The sequence below is a fragment of the Pseudophryne corroboree genome, chromosome 1, assembly GCF_028390025.1.
Source record: "Pseudophryne corroboree isolate aPseCor3 chromosome 1, aPseCor3.hap2, whole genome shotgun sequence".
Classification (NCBI taxonomy): domain Eukaryota; kingdom Metazoa; phylum Chordata; class Amphibia; order Anura; family Myobatrachidae; genus Pseudophryne; species Pseudophryne corroboree.
In genome coordinates, this window is record NC_086444.1 from 47665261 (window position 1) to 47682707 (window position 17447).

Consider the following 17447-nt stretch of genomic DNA (forward strand, 5'->3'; position numbering starts at 1 on the left):
AGACACGACCTTCACCCGGGAGAGTGGAGACTTCATCCAGAAGTTTTCCACATGCTATTAAACCGTTGGGTAAAACCAATGGTGGACATGATGGCGTCTCGCCTCAACAAAACACTGGACAGGTATTGCGCCAGGTCAAGAGATCCGCAGGCAATAGCTGTGGACGCGCTGGTAACACCTTGGGTGTACCAGTCGGTATATGTGTTTCCTCCTCTGCCTCTCATACCAAAGGTATTGAGGATTATACGGCAAAGTGGAGTAAGACTAGTGGCTCCGGATTGGCCAAGAAGGACTTGGTACCCGGAACTTCAAGAGATGGTCACGGACGATCCGTGGCCTCTACTTCTGAGAAGGGACCTGCTTCAGCAGGGTACTTGTCTTTTTCAAGACTTACCGCGGCTGCGTTTGACGGCATGGCGTTTGAATGCCAGATCCTAAAAGGAAAAGGCATTCCAGAAGAAGTCATTCCTACCTTGATAAAGGCAAGGAAGGAAGTCACCGCGAAGCTTTATCGCCGTATTTGGCGAAAATATGTTGCGTGGTGCGAGCAGCGGAGTGCTCCGATGGAGGAATTTCAACTGGGTCGTTTTCCTACATTTCCTGCAATCAGGATTGTCTATGGGTCTCAAATTGGGATCTATTAAGGTTCAAATTTCGGCCCTATCAATATTCTTCCAAAAAGAATTGGCCTCAGTCCCTGAGGTCCAGATTTTTATCACAGGAGTACTGCATATACAGCCTCCTGTGGTGCCTAAGGTGGCACCGTGGGATCTAAATGTAGTTTTAGATTTCCTCAAATCAAATTGGTTTGAACCACTAAAGAAGGTGGATTTGAAATATCTCACATGGAAAGTGACTATGTTACTGGCCCTGGCTTCGGCCGGGAGAGTATCTGAACTGGCGGCTTTGTTTTATAAAAGCCCTTATTTAATTTTCCATTCGACATAGGGCAGAGCTGCGGACGCGTCCGCATTTTCTCCCTAAGGTGGTATCAGCGTTTCACCTGAACCAGCCTATTGTAGTGCCTGCGGCTACAGACGACTTGAAGGACTCCAAGTTGTTGGACGTTGTCAGAGCCTTAAAAATATACATTTAAAGGACGGCTGGAGTCAGAAAATCTGACTCGCTGTTTATACTGTATGCACCCAACAAGTTGGGTGCACCTGCTTCTAAGCAGTCGATTGCTCGTTGGATTTGTAACAAAATTCAACTTGTACATTCTGTGGCAGGCCTGCCACAGCCTAAATCTGTTAAGGCCCATTCCGCAAGGAAGGTGGGCTCATCTTGGGCGGCTGCCCGAGGGGTCTCGGCATTACTACTCTGCCGAGCAGCTACGTGGTCAGGGGAGAACACGTTTGTAAATTTTTACAAATTTGATACCCTGGCAAAGGAGGACCTGGAGTTCTCTCATTCGGTGCTGCAGAGTCATCCGCACTCTCCCGCCCGTTTGGGAGCTTTGGTATAATCCCCATGGTCCTTTCAGGAACCCCAGCATCCACTTAGGACGATAGAGAAAATAAGAATTTACTTACCGATAATTCTATTTCTCGGAGTCCGTAGTGGATGCTGGGCGCCCATCCCAAGTGCGGATTATCTGCAATACTTGTACATAGTTATTGTTAACTAATTCGGGTTATTGTTTAGGAAGCCATCTTTCAGAGGCTCCTCTGTTATCATACTGTTAACTGGGTTTAGATCACAAGTTGTACGGTGTGATTGGTGTGGCTGGTATGAGTCTTACCCGGGATTCAAAATCCTCCCTTATTGTGTACGCTCGTCCGGGCACAGTACCTAACTGGAGTCTGGAGGAGGGTCATAGGGGGAGGAGCCAGTACACACCACCTGACCTGTAAAAGCTTTACTTTTGTGCCCTGTCTCCTGCGGAGCCGCTATTCCCCATGGTCCTTTCAGGAACCCCAGCATCCACTACGGACTCCGAGAAATAGAATTATCGGTAAGTAAATTCTTATTTATACATATACCCTTTATTCCACTTATTCCACTTATTGCTAATTTTTATTGATTCTATGGGGGAGATGTATCAATCCTTGGAGAAAGATAAAGTGGACAGAGATAAAGTACCACCCAACCAGCTCCTAACTGCCACTTTTCCAACACAGCATGTGTTAGGTGCTGGTTGGATGGTACTTTATCTCCATCCACTTTATCTCTCTCCAAGGCTTGATACATCTCCCCCTAAATATTGTAAATGTATTTTAAAGCCATTTTTCATTGTTTCAACAGTGTTTTTGTACATTGCCCTTCTCCCCATGTTGTGCCTTGGTTGAGGGACCCCCAACACTTAATTGCAGCTGCCACTCATGGTTTTAGCCGGGATTTGAACCTGTTTGGCCTTGAGGATTGCAACAATGCAAATTCTCATTGGACAAGAGCCACAGCCAATCCAAACAATCCCTTTTTAATTATACATCGCCTGTTCTAAGAATTGGTTAGGTAGGACCCGGCGACTTTGCTGATCTCAAAGCTTCCTGTTACTTCTAGTGTGATCAGTAGGTCTGGTGACAGTGAGGGTTCTGGGGACAGAGATACCCACTCGATCACTCTTGAGGGGTTGTACAGAGTAAGTAGAAATGGTTCTCTAATAGTGCACAACCCCTTTACGACACTCTATCATTGCTGTTTCAGGGAGCAGTGCGAGGAGATGCGTGCCCTGAAGTCCAGGCTCCACCAGAACGAGGTGTGTACGGAGAGGATGGCTCAGCTGGTTCTGAAAGAAGAATTGGAGAGGCAGAGAACTAAGGAAGAGGCCCTCTATGCTGAGCTCTGGGAGAAGGATCGCTTGGCCAAAGTGGAGCATGAGGAGAAGAAGACTCAAAGGCAAACGGAGCTGAACCGAGAAATGCTGGATGTCCTCCAGACCCAGAGAGGAGCCGCCGAGGCTCAGAGGGCAGAGGAGAAGCGGCTGAAGGAAGAGGAAGCCCAGTTACTGGTGAGATCTCTCTCCTAGGTGGACTGTACTGTTATAGAGAGATATAGGAATAATAATAGTAACGATGTACATGTGACAGGTGGAGCAGCGGAAGCTGATGAAGCTGGAGGACGAGCGGGCCCTGAGGGAGAAGCAGCAGAAACAGTCACAAGTCAGGAGCATGTTGGACCATTCCATCCGCCTCAAGATGAAGCGCCTGGCTCGGGACCAGCAGGAGGAACTGATGCTCGACATGAAGATCATGGAGCAGATCATGCAAGACAGCCAGGACGACACTGAGGAGAAACACCTGCGGAAGGTAAGTCAGACACACTTCTGTGTGGCCGGGTCTATAGGACATGATTCTGTCTTCCCATGCTGCTCCTGGCCATGTGTGTCACTAAGGGGTATATTCAATTGCTGTCGGAAACTGCCGTCTTGACGGAAAGACGGCAGTTTCCAACAGGTTTCGGTCGGAAGAGGTTCCGACCGATTCAATACCAGCTGTTTTTTTCCGTCAAGTCGGGAATTCCCGACTTGTCGGAAAACACGTGGATTGTCGGATTAGCCGTGGATCCACGTGTTTCGCGGCCAAATCCGACAGGTGTGGCCCCGGTTCCGAAAACGTTACAACGATAAAATTATACAACGATAAAAAAGGGGCAGTATAGATGGGCCAAGTGGTTCTTATCTGCCGTCAATTTCTATGGTAATGTCAATCCGACTCTTTTTTTTAAAGTCGGATTAACATTGTCGGAATCGGGGAGATGAGACGGGGGAGCGGCGACAGGTAGGAGGGGACGGGGACCATGTGAGGAGAGGAACGGGGACGGATGAGGAGTAGCTGAGAGGAGGAGCGGGTCAGCAGCAGCACGGACGGGACACCGGCACTCAGCACGGGGTACTTGTAATAGTTCTCGGGAATGGCCAAATGCGACAGTCGGATTTGGCCGCTTATTGAATAGGGCATTGTTGGGTCATTTCCGTCGGAAAGGATCCGACAAGCATTGAATATACCTCTGCGTCCTCGGACCTCCCAGGTAAATTCAGAGTCACCATGCGTCTCTGTGCATCCAGCGTTAGTACCCTGTGCTTCAGTCACGGCGGCCTGAACCCGATTGTAGGAACAGATCCCAGGCTCTCACCCTCGTGATGATGCTCACACACACATATCAGCCTGGAAATGTACAGTCTGTGGTTGTCAGTGCCGGCTATTAGACAGCTTCAGCAACACATTGGATTACATGGGTATACAGCGATCAATATAAACAGATACAGAGAATAAACAAATTGAGATATATAGATGCATAGGGCCTGATTCTGAGTCGGACCATCTCCATGCATACACATGGCCACCTCCCTCTCACCTCCCAGTCATCGCCCAGGAACGCCCAATACATTGTCAAGACATTTCTGAGGCTGGATGCATGTACAGTGAGAAACTACATCCGACAGATACATTCCGCACAACAGCGACATTCCGTCCAACTCACAATCCACAGGAATGAATATGTAACAATACATGAGGGAGGGACCTGCTCACAAGATCTTACATTTTGAAGGGCAACGGGATACAGAGAAGACGAGTCTGTAGGACAGTGGGGTGCAGAATTTGGAGATTGGAGAACCTGTGCGGTGCTGTGACCAATGCCTGTATAGCCAGGATATCCCAGTTAGTTATAGATGTGTGTCTGATACAATTGTATGAAATATAACACAAGAGTAACAAGCAGCCATTGATGTGACAACTGCTCTTGGCCGTAGCTGGAGCTGCAGAAGGAGCAGCAGACCTACCGGCAGTACCTGGCCCAGCAGCTAGAGGAAGAGAAGCGACAAGAGCATGAAATGGACAAGATGATAGAGGCTGAGCTGGAGAAAAGTCTAGCTAAGCGGGCGGAACAGCTGCGGCTGGAGAAGGAGGCCAGGAACCGCCTCATGAAGGATGTCCTGGACACACGGAGGCTGCAGATTAAAGAGAAGTGTATGTATAGTGTCACCATGTGGTATGCTCTCAATACAACACGCGTAGAACGAATATGGTTTCTATAGAAATGATGTGCTTGTACCACAGTATGGAATATGTAATGATGGCGGCTCATAGATGGAAGGGTCACTTCCGAAGCCAGGTGATGGAGCAGGGAGCGGTGACTGTAACAGATGAGCTCAGTAATGCCACAGACATTGGTGGCAGGTAGCCAATGGCACATAGTTGAGGGTGTATGTATAGTTGGGGCAGGTAGTTGGTGCAGCTAGTGGTAGGGATGAGGCACAGTGAACATTAGTAGATGAGCTGGGTAATGAGATAGGGGATGATGGTAGCCTGTGTATGGGGCAGGTAGTAGTAGGGATTGGTCACAGTGGAGATTAGTAGATGAGCTGGGTAATAGGATAAGGGGTGATGATAGCCAGTGTATGGGGCAGGTAGTGGTGGGGATGAGGCACAGGGGACATTAGTAGATGAGCTTGGTAATGAGATGGGGGATGATGGTAGCTAGTGTATGGGCCAGGTAGTGGTGGCAGGTAGTGGTAGGGATGAGGCACAGGGTACATTAGTAGATGAGCTGGGTAATGAGATAGGGGATGATGGTAACTAGTGTATGGGGCAGGTAGTGGTGACAGCTAGTGGTAGGGATGAGGCACAGGGGGCATTAGTAGATGAGCTGGGTAATGAGATAGGGGATGATGGTAGCCAGTGTATGGGGCAGGTAGTGGTAGGGATGAGGCACAGGGGACATTAGTAGATGAGATGTGTAATGAGATAGGGGATGATAGTAACCAGTGTATGGGCCAGGTAGTGGTAGGGATGAGGCACAGGGGACATTAGTAGATGAGCTGGGCAATGAGATAGGGGATGATGGTAGCCAGTGTATGGGGCAGCTAGTGGTAGGGATGAGGCACAGGGGACATTAGTAGATGAGCTGGGTAATGAGATGGGGGATGATGGCAGCCTGTGTATGGGGCAGGTAGTGGTAGGGATGAGGCACAGGGGACATTAGTAGATGAGATGTGTAATGAGATAGGGGATGATGGTAACCAGTGTATGGGGCAGGTAGTGGTGGCAGTTAGTGGTAGGGATGAGGCACAGGGGACATTAGTAGATGAGCTGGGTAATGAGATAGGGGATGATGGTAGCCAGTGTATGGGGCAGGTAGTGGTAGGGATGAGGCACAGGGGACATTAGTAGATGAGCTGGGCAATGAGATAGGGGATGATGGTAGCCAGTGTATGGGGCAGCTAGTGGTAGGGATGAGGCACAGGGGACATTAGTAGATGAGCTGGGTAATGAGATGTGGGATGATGGCAGCCTGTGTATGGGGCAGGTAGTGGTAGGGATGAGGCACAGGGGACATTAGTAGATGAGATGTGTAATGAGATAGGGGATGATAGTAACCAGTGTATGGGCCAGGTAGTGGTAGGGATAAGGCACAGGGGACATTAGTAGATGAGCTGGGCAATGAGATAGGGGATGATGGTAGCCAGTGTATGGGGCAGCTAGTGGTAGGGATGAGGCACAGGGGACATTAGTAGATGAGCTGGGTAATGAGATGGGGGATGATGGCAGCCTGTGTATGGGGCAGGTAGTGGTAGGGATGAGGCACAGGGGACATTAGTAGATGAGATGTGTAATGAGATAGGGGATGATGGTAACCAGTGTATGGGGCAGGTAGTGGTGGCAGTTAGTGGTAGGGATGAGGCACAGGGGACATTAGTAGATGAGCTGGGTAATGAGATAGGGGATGATGGTAGCCAGTGTATGGGGCAGGTAGTGGTAGGGATGAGGCACAGTGGAGATTAGTAGATGAGCTAGGTAATGAGATAGGGGATGATGTTAGCCAGTGTATGGGGCAGGTAGTGGTTGCGTGTAGTAGCAGGGGTCGGTCACAGTGGAGATTAGTAGATGAGCTGGGTAATAGGATAGGGAGTGATGGTAGCCAGTGTATGGGGCAGGTAGTGGTAGGGATGAGGCACAGGGGACATTAGTAGATGAGCTGGGTAATGAGATAGTGGATGATGGTAGCCAGTGTATGGGGCAGGTAGTGGTTGCGGGTAGTAGTAGGGATTGGTCACAGTGGAGATTAATAGATGAGCTGGTTAATGAGATGGGGGATGATGGCAGCCTGTGTATGGGGCATGTTGTGGTAGGGATGAGGCACAGAGGACATTAGTAGATGAGCTGGGTAATGAGATGGGGGATGATGGCAGCCTGTGTATGGGGCAGGTAGTGGTTGCGGGTAGTAGTAGTAGGGATTGGTCACAGTGGAGGTTAGTAGATGAGCTGGGTAATAGGATAGGGGGTGATGGTAGCCTGTGTATGGGGCAGGTAGTGGTAGGGATGAGGCACAGTGGAGATTAGTAGATGAGCTAGGTAATGAGATAGGGGATGATGTTAGCCAGTGTATGGGGCAGGTAGTGGTTGCGTGTAGTAGCAGGGGTCGGTCACAGTGGAGATTAGTAGATGAGCTGGGTAATAGGATAGGGAGTGATGGTAGCCAGTGTATGGGGCAGGTAGTGGTAGGGATGAGGCACAGGGGACATTAGTAGATGAGCTGGGTAATGAGATAGTGGATGATGGTAGCCAGTGTATGGGGCAGGTAGTGGTTGCGGGTAGTAGTAGGGATTGGTCACAGTGGAGATTAATAGATGAGCTGGTTAATGAGATGGGGGATGATGGCAGCCTGTGTATGGGGCATGTTGTGGTAGGGATGAGGCACAGAGGACATTAGTAGATGAGCTGGGTAATGAGATGGGGGATGATGGCAGCCTGTGTATGGGGCAGGTAGTGGTTGCGGGTAGTAGTAGTAGGGATTGGTCACAGTGGAGGTTAGTAGATGAGCTGGGTAATAGGATAGGGGGTGATGGTAGCCTGTGTATGGGGCAGGTAGTGGTAGGGATGAGGCACAGGGGACATTAGTGGATGAGCTAGGTAATGAGATGGGGGATGATGGTAGCCAGTGTATGGGGCAGGTAGTGGTGGCAGTTAGTGGTAGGGATGAGGCACAGGGGACATTAGTATATGAGCTGGGTAATGAGATGGGGGGTGATGGTAGCCAGTGTATGGGGCATGTAGTGTTAGGGATGAGGCACAGGGGACATTAGTGGATGAGCTGGGTAATGAGATGGGGGGTGATGGTAGCCAGTGTATGGGGCAGGTACTGGTAGGGATGAGGCACAGGGGACATTAGTGGATGAGCTGGGTAATGAGATGGAGGATGATGGTAGCCAGTGTATGGGGCATGTAGTGGTAGGGATGAGGCACAGGGGACATTAGTGGATGAGCTGGCTAAAGAGATGGGGGGTGATGGTAGCCAGTGTATGGGGCATGTAGTGGTAGGGATGAGGCACAGGGGACATTAGTGGATGAGCTGGGTAAAGAGATGGGGGGTGATGGTATCCAGTGTATGGGGCATGTAGTGGTAGGGATGAGGCACAGTGGAGATTAGTAGATGAGCGGGGTAATGAGATGGGGGATGATGGCATCCAGTGTATGGGGCATGTAGTGGTAGGGATGAGGCACAGGGGACATTAGTGGATGAGCTGGGTTAAGAGATGGGGGTGATGGTAGCCAGTGTATGGGGCATGTAGTGGTAGGGATGAGGCACAGGGGACATTAGTGGATGAGCTAGGTAATGAGATGGGGGGTGATGGTAGCCAGTGTATGGGGCAGGTAGTGGTGGCAGTTAGTGGTAGGGATGAGGCACAGGGGACATTAGTATATGAGCTGGGTAATGAGATGGGGGGTGATGGTAGCCAGTGTATGGGGCATGTAGTGGTAGGGATGAGGCACAGGGGACATTAGTGGATGAGCTGGGTAATGAGATGGAGGATGATGGCATCCAGTGTATGGGGCATGTAGTGGTAGGGATGAGGCACAGGGGACATTAGTGGATGAGCTGGGTAATGAGATGGAGGATGATGGCATCCAGTGTATGGGGCATGTAGTGGTAGGGATGAGGCACAGGGGACATTAGTGGATGAGCTGGGTTAAGAGATGGGGGGTGATGGTAGCCAGTGTATGGGGCATGTAGTGGTAGGGATGAGGCACAGTGGAGATTAGTAGATGAGCTGGGTAATGAGATAGGTGATGATGGTAGCCAGTGTATGGGGCAGCTAGTGGTAGGGATGAGGCACAGGGGGACATTAGTAGATGATCTGGGTAATGAGATAGGGGGTTATGGTAGCCAGTGTATGGGGCAGGTAGTGGTTGCGGGTGGTAGTAGTAGGGATTGGTCACAGGGGACATTAGTAGATGAGTGGGGTAATGAGATGGGGGATGATGGCATCCTGTGTATGGGGCAGGTAGTGGTGGCAGTTTGGTCTGGGTAATAGGACAGGTAGCGGGTGTGGTCAGCGGATGTGACAGATACTGTAGGTCTCGGGCTGCAGCTAGTAAATCAGACAGCGCTGGCATCTTGCTGATGGAATACGTAATGTTGCCAGCTCAGAGATTGTACAGCACAGTGTGATAGATGGGCAGCAATAGCTAATAGCTGATGAGATGAGTAATTGGACAGGTGGCACCAGGTGGGCAGAGGAGGTCATTGCCTCTGAGACAACATGGCAGCACTGATCGGATGCATTCCTAGATTGGCTGTTTATAGGATAATATGCGGCTGTCTCTCCGCATTCCCAGTAACAAGACACGATTATGGATGTATTGTGATACCTGACGGCACAATGAGCGCTCCTTGTATCTCTCTCTTTCTCCAGTGGAACAAAATGCCAGAGAGCAGGAGGAACTGGCCTCCGATAAAGAACTTCTGGAAAGGGCTATTGCAGAGCACCAGCAGCTGGAGAAGGAGAGGAAAGAGAGGTAGGTGCACATCTGCGGTGTCATAAAGTGTATGCAGAGGACAGATATTATTTCCCTGCTCCCTATGTACCGGGAGGTCATTGGGAAAACGTAGACAAACGCAGCGTTATTCAGTTCTCATTTGTAAAGAGAAGTGTTAGATGTGCTATATTTTGTAGGCTTTCAGGATGTCGGCAGCAGAGTGTCAACATGTCTGAATGTCGACATTCAGGATATCAGCATGTGCAGAATCTCAACACTGATATAACGTTGCCAGAATGTCCGCAGTCACCACGTCGGCAATGGGATTTCCCATTCCCTGTTACTCTACGCCTAACCCTGACCGCAGCCTGACCCTAACGCTAACATAACCCTAACCGTAATTCCACCCTAACGCTACCATGGTGTGTCGATATTCTAGTGGTCGACATTCACAATGTTGACTTGCCAATGTTGACATCAGGATGTTGACTACTGAAGGTTCACGCGATGACTATAGTTGGCCATCGGGTAGGTGGCTGGTTGTCTGGAAGTACTGTTCAATGTAAGATGAGAAATATTTAGAACAAATGATCCCTCTGAAGAAATACATTACAATCATCTTTACTGTGCAAAAACTACGAGAACACAATGGGCCTAATTCAGACTGGATCACTGCATCGGCAGTGATCGCAGTCTGAAGCCCTTTGCGGAGTGCGCTCACGTAGCGGGTGCCCCGGAAGCCCAGTGAGATGCTAACAGCAATTCAGGTCTACGATCATCTCAGGGAGGCGGTCGCGGGGCGGGGGGGCGTACCAACAGTGTTAGAACGTTGGCGGGGTGCGGTCCGGACAATCCAGGTGTGTCCGGACCGTTGTGGTGGCGGGCCGCGGCGGCTGCATGACGTCACACGCAGCCGCAGGACCCGGGACGCGCCGAGTAGCCGCCTGCCAGCGCAGCCAGTGCCGCCATGCAGTGCTTTTGCACCCGTGCCGGGGGGGGGGGGGGGGGGGCAGGGCCTGACATGTGGGGCGGACTAGCCCTGTACTGGGTGTCCCCCCGCATGTCTGAGTACCTGATCGCACATCTACGATCAGACCTGAATTACCCCCCAGTGTCCAGTCATTTTCTTAAACTATATTACTGTGTGAGAGTTATAAACGTTCCGCAGCATTCCACATCTTATATAAATGCAGCAGCCGGGGAATGGCCTTGCTGTAGACCGGTGAGTTATGGCGCTGGAACTGTCCGTCACGACATAATGCGGTAGTAATGGTAAATGCACATCAGGCTGCTGGCATCGCCTGTGGATGGTTTCTTTGGGTAGGACGCTGCCCGTCCTTTATTAAAAATATGGGCAGAGACAGGAATACATATGTCTGTGCGCCCGTGCCCCTAGTCTAATCTTAAATACTGAACCTATATTTCCGATCACCATATTTTGCACCTCCTATCTGCAATACCGTAGTTTCGGGACGTATGCACTGATTCCATAATGACTGTATGGCGATAACTATCTCTGCAGGGACAGGAAAGGCGCTCAGCAGTATCAGCAGCACCTCCTGTCTCAGGTGGCTTACCAGCAGCAGCAGCGGGAGTCCGCCAAGGAGGAGGAGTGGAGGGAGTACGAAGCCGGACTGCAGGCTGAGAAATCCTACCAGCAGAAGCTGCGCGATATCCTCTCCAGACCGTACATCCGCCAGGACCATGTCCATCCCTTGAGAAGGACACGTATATCCAGCCCTAAAGACTGGTTTCCACAGTGATCCCATCGGCATCTCAGGGACCACATTTGTATAGAAATATGTTTGTTCTGCTCTGGAAAAAAAATTGTCCAAATGAGATTCTGTAACATGTTGAAAAATGTGTAACAGAGACCAGGGTAGGCCTTAGTGAAACGTGGCAAGAGTGACGTCATTATACTATTAGACCTGTTATCCGAATGGCTTCCTCATCAGATCAAATACAAGAAATGTACGATGTATACGTTGAAAATATCCGTAATAGCCCAACAAAAATTTCCCTCTGTGGCCCAATGGTCTCTGTCCCTGTAAATGAAAACTAACGCGTACACGCGTTTCACTGTAAAGCTTAATCAAGGCATACAGTAGGCTTCAATGCCTTTGATGCTTATCTGAGCTTTAGGAAGCCATTCGTATCATGGCATCTGATTTTTAGTCCCTAAAACACTGTTCTACAATGCATCCCCCAAAGAGAGGGACAATAGCCTTCGGCAAAAGCATTTTATTAAGATACTGTTGTTGAAAACAGCCTGTAAACCAAACTAATCCTCAAGAAAATTATTTATCATATATGCACACTTTTTTTTCCAAAGACCATTTTATATAAAAGTGTCCTATGTAAAATGCCTGACCTGGATAAATATTAATATAAGTTTTAAACATCTGGAATTTATTCTCTGTATAATGGGAGCAAGACATGCAAAATAAACATTAACAATGTGTAAAAAAAATGAATAAACTATACTATACCTTACACAGTGGAGAGATGTGCCGCCTCTTGGTTTGGGTGCTTTTGAATCAATAGGCAGCTGATTTGTACCTCACCTGTGATATCAGCACCATGGGCTCGATTCAATTCTGAGAGAGTTGAATAGCGCCGGGAATTAGCTCCCAATGCTATTCAATACAGTGCAATAGTAAGTCGTAGAATGCCTGTTTTCCCGGACTAAACAGGGTGTTTTGTCAGGAGAGCCGGCCTTTTCCGACTTAAGTGCCCGGCGCAATGCTGTTTCCGCTGCACTAAGGGCAGAAATCAGCATTGCGCCGTCACTTTTGATGGATTTCTGCTGCATCCCTCTGGGGGTGCTAGAAGAAATCTCATCATCGGGGGTCACAGTGCGTTGTATTGAATAGCCCCGGGAGCTAATTCCCGGCGGTATTCAACTCTCTCAGAATTGAATCGAGCTCCTTGGTAGCAGAACCGGGGTAGACCCCCCACGCAGAAACAGACATCACGCCAGGTGAGGGGCCTGACCAACCCATTAGTAATGACTGAGTATCAGTCATTAAAGTCGTAAAGTGCGCCCGCTGCCGCAATGACTCGCACCCACAAGATCATCGGGGCTAATTGGATTGACCCCTAAGCGTTGAGATTGTTGTCCCTCTCTGGCCTCTCATGGTTGCAGAGTTCTGTAGCCAGAGACATCGCTCACTGGACACTGTTACAGTTCATGAATATCTTTTAAAGGGTCACTGAATGTAGCTGATGTGATCAGTGATCTTATAAAGCTGATGCAACTTGCAGCTGAGTGACTCACCACTAGGTGGCAGTATTGTGCTATGAGAGATAAGTATCCCCAGGTACAGTTCCCCTGGTGGTTATTTGTACATTGAAGAAAAAACAACTCTTCCACTGCAAGTGTTTGTGATTACATTCTCACACTTATGATTGTGTCATTAATTCCCACAAGTATATATTAATGTTTCCTTACTATCACCAAGAGAGATGCGTCAACCCCAGACGTGCGGATACATTGTTGAATTATTCCAGCATAGCAGGGTTTGTCTAATAATATTAAGTTTCCCTTTGTCCACTTTTATCTGTTCAAATTATTAAAGCATATAGGGCCTATTTATCAATGAATATTTGCGTTATATCCCCCCAAAAAACACCCGATTGTAGGTTGGTAGGGGTACCTGCAAATATTACATCTCCAGGATGTAGCAAACCATCACTAAGTTCCATCATTATAACAATAAAATAAAATAAAAAGATAGGACAAATAGTCCCCACCATTTATTTGGGAGTTTGGATTTATAGCATCTGATGAGAGACATGTCAGTGAGTAGGGAAAAGCAAGGAGAGGAGGAAGATGGGGTTATATGGCTACATATAGGTCACTGGTAGAACCCAGAGCCGGCCCTAACCAATATGATGCCCTAGGCAAGATTTTGGCTGGTACCCCTAGCACAGCCGCTAGTTCTGCAGGAGATGCCTGGCATGAGTCAGCTGGCAGCTCTGCTAACGTTGGGTGCCTTTTGTTTATGAAAATGCATCATATTATTTGCATTACTGTGTGGCTAGGATGCACAAGCAGCTTCTGCTGATTAAAATGATATGCAGCATGCCTATATTCTGTGTGCGACTGCGGCTGTATCTGCATACGAAATGCTACGTTACAGTGATTTCCAGGAATACACTGCAACGTAGCATTTCGTATGCAGATACAGCCGCAGTCACACACAGAATATAGGTATGCCGCATATCATTTTAATCAGCAGAAGCTGCTGGTGCCCCTAAGCATACCAAATGCCCTAGGCATTTGCCTAGTTTGCCTATGCCTAAGGCCGGCTCTGGTAGAACCCCATCTAGTGCACTGTGCAGAGTTCTGGAAACCCCATTCCATGGATGTAACAAAATAAAAAAAGTGCTATGAAATGCTGCATGATCCCCAAAGCAAAACCCAGGAAGGAATACACACATCGCTGCTGTTGCCATGGCTGGATTAAGGGGGAGGGGGGTGACAGGGAGCCCACACACACAGGGAGATCCTGCAAATGGTAGGAACAGGTTCCCTGACAGGGGCTGCACAGACTGCATACAGCGCAGAGTCAGAGCCAATGACCCATCATGTCCGTATCTCTAATGAGGGGACTCTGGATGTGCCAATCTGCCATGGTACCTGGGTGGCACAAGGGAAGGGGGGGGTGCACTGTGGCCATATTGCGGGGGGGGGGGCAGGGCAAGGGGTCATTTTATTGGAAGGGGCCCCCCCACAAGCCTTAATCCGGCCCCGGCTGTTGTGGTTGATTCAGATGGTATCAGGTAGGTGGCGGAAAAGCGATGGGTGTTCCTATACAGTGACTGGAATGAGGCTAGTAGTGCAGGCAAGCATGGTCCGTTCAGTGGGCGTGTTATGGGAGTGTCCTGGGTGGGTCAATGCAAGCGAATGAACTCGCAGATGCACAGCTGCTGGTATAGGAGTGGTCAGACGGAGAACCTGTGCACAAACATCCACAAGTGTGGGGCCAGATAGGGCTGCGAGGGGAGGGAGTGTGCACACTGTCGAATCGCAACTCATCCCTCTCATGTGCGGGGATGGGGTCACTGGATTGAGCCCTTATAGTCACTGACATTACATTCTCTTTTCTCTATCGTCCTAGTGGATGCTGGGGTTCCTGAAAGGACCATGGGGAATAGCGGCTCCGCAGGAGACAGGGCACAAAAAGTAAAGCTTTTCCAGATCAGGTGGTGTGCACTGGCTCCTCCCCCTATGACCCTCCTCCAGACTCCAGTTAGATTTTTGTGCCCGGCCGAGAAGGGTGCAATTCTAGGTGGCTCTCATAAAGAGCTGCTTAGAGAAAGTTTAGCTTAGGTTTTTTATTTTACAGTGATTCCTGCTGGCAACAGGATCACTGCAACGAGGGACTGAGGGGAGAAGAAGTGAACTCACCTGCGTGCAGGATGGATTGGCTTCTTGGCTACTGGACATCAGCTCCAGAGGGACGATCACAGGTACAGCCTGGATGGTCACCGGAGCCGCGCCGCCGGCCCCCTTGCAGATGCTGAAGTCAGAAGAGGTCCAGAATCGGCGGCTGAAGACTCCTGCAGTCTTCTAAAGGTAGCGCACAGCACTGCAGCTGTGCGCCATTTTCCTCTCAGCACACTTCACACGCAGTCACTGAGGGTGCAGGGCGCTGGGGGGGGGCGCCCTGGGAGGCAAATGTAACCTATATAAAGGCTAAAAATACCTCACATATAGCCCCCAGAGGCTATATGGAGATATTTAACCCCTGCCTGGATTCACTAAATAGCGGGAGACGAGCCCGCCGGAAAAGGGGCGGGGCCTATCTCCTCAGCACACGGCGCCATTTCCTCTCACAGCTCCGCTGGTCAGGACGGCTCCCAGGTCTCTCCCCTGCACTGCACTACAGAAACAGGGTAAAACAGAGAGGGGGGGCAAATTTATGGCGATATTTTGATATATATAAAGCAGCTATAAGGGAGCACTTATTATAAGGCTATCCCTGTTATATATAGCGCTTTTGGTGTGTGCTGGCAAACTCTCCCTCTGTCTCCCCAAAGGGCTAGTGGGTCCTGTCTTCGTTAGGAGCATTCCCTGTGTGTCTGCTGTGTGTCGGTACGTGTGTGTCGACATGTATGAGGACGATATTGGTGTGGAGGCGGAGCAATTGCCAAATATGAGGATGTCACCCCCTAGGGAGTCGACACCAGAATGGATGCCTTTATTTATGGAACTACGGGATAGTGTCAACACGCTAAAGCAGTCGTTTGACGACATGAGACGGCCGGACAATCAATTAGTGCCTGTCCAGGCGACTCAAACACCGTCAGGGGCTGTGAAACGCCCTTTGCCTCAGTCGGTCGACACAGACCCAGACACAGGCACTGACTCCAGTGGTGACGGTGACGAATCAACCGTATTTTCCAGTAGGGCCACACGTTATATGATTTTGGCAATGAAGGAGGCGTTACATTTAGCTGATACTACAGGTACCACTAAACAGGGTATTATGTGGGGTGTGAAAAAACTACCTATAGTTTTTCCTGAATCAGAAGAATTAAATGACGTGTGTAATGAAGCGTGGGTTGCCCCTGATAAAAAGCTGATAATTTCAAAGAAATTATTGGCATTATACCCTTTCCCGCCAGAGGTTAGGGAGCGCTGGGAAACACCTCCTAGGGTGGACAAGGCGCTAACACGCTTATCTAAACAAGTGGCGTTACCCTCTCCTGAGACGGCCGCACTTAAAGATCCATCAGATAGGAGGATGGAAAATATCCAAAAAAGTATATACACACATGCAGGTGTTATACTACGACCAGCTATAGCGACTGCCTGGATGTGCAGTGCTGGGGTAGTTTGGTCAGAGTCCCTGATTGAAAATATTGATACCCTGGACAGGGACAATATTTTACTGTCGTTAGAACAAATAAAGGATGCATTTCTTTATATGCGTGATGCACAGAGGGATATCTGCACACTGGCATCACGGGTAAGTGCTATGTCCATTTCGGCCAGAAGAGCTTTATGGACGCGACAGTGGACAGGCGATGCGGATTCAAAACGACATATGGAAGTTTTGCCGTATAAAGGGGAGGAGTTATTTGGAGTCGGTCTATCAGATTTGGTGGCCACGGCTACAGCCGGGAAATCCACCTTTCTACCTCAAGTCACTCCCCAACAGAAAAAGGCACCGACTTTTCAACCGCAGCCCTTTCGTTCCTTTAAAAATAAGAGAGCAAAGGGCTATTCATATCTGCCACGAGGCAGAGGTCGAGGGAAGAGACAGCAACAGGCAGCTCCTTCCCAGGAACAGAAGCCTTCCCCGGCTTCTACAAAAGCCTCAGCATGACGCTGGGGCTTCTCAAGCGGACTCGGGGACGGTGGGTGGTCGTCTCAAAAATTACAGCGCGCAGTGGGCTCACTCGCAGGTAGATCCCTGGATCCTGCAGATAATATCTCAGGGGTACAGGTTGGAATTAGAGACAGATCCACCTCGCCGTTTCCTGAAGTCTGCTTTACCAACGTCCCCCTCCGAAAGGGAGACGGTTTTGGAAGCCATTCACAAGCTGTACTCTCAGCAGGTGATAGTCAAGGTACCTCTTCTACAACAAGGGAAGGGGTATTATTCCACTCTTTTTGTGGTACCGAAGCCGGATGGCTCGGTAAGGCCTATTCTAAATCTGAAGTCCTTGAACCTGTACATAAAGAAGTTCAAGTTCAAGATGGAGTCACTCAGAGCAGTGATAGCGAACCTGGAA

General features: G+C 49.4%; 1 protein-coding gene across 2 annotated transcripts in view; it reads left to right on the plus strand.

Moving 5' to 3' along the window:
• The window catches only part of CFAP53 (cilia and flagella associated protein 53), a 74833-nt gene extending 62639 nt beyond the window's left edge, over positions 1-12194 (plus strand). For both annotated transcript variants that reach the window (XM_063959245.1, XM_063959235.1), the window contains exons 5-9: positions 2647-2950; positions 3030-3248; positions 4694-4910; positions 9638-9740; positions 11224-12194. In XM_063959245.1, coding sequence (XP_063815315.1) covers positions 2647-2950; positions 3030-3248; positions 4694-4910; positions 9638-9740; positions 11224-11464 — 1084 coding nt within the window. In that variant the 3' untranslated portion in view covers positions 11465-12194. The remainder of the gene's footprint in view (positions 1-2646; positions 2951-3029; positions 3249-4693; positions 4911-9637; positions 9741-11223) is intronic.
• Positions 12195-17447: the final 5253 nt, after the last annotated feature.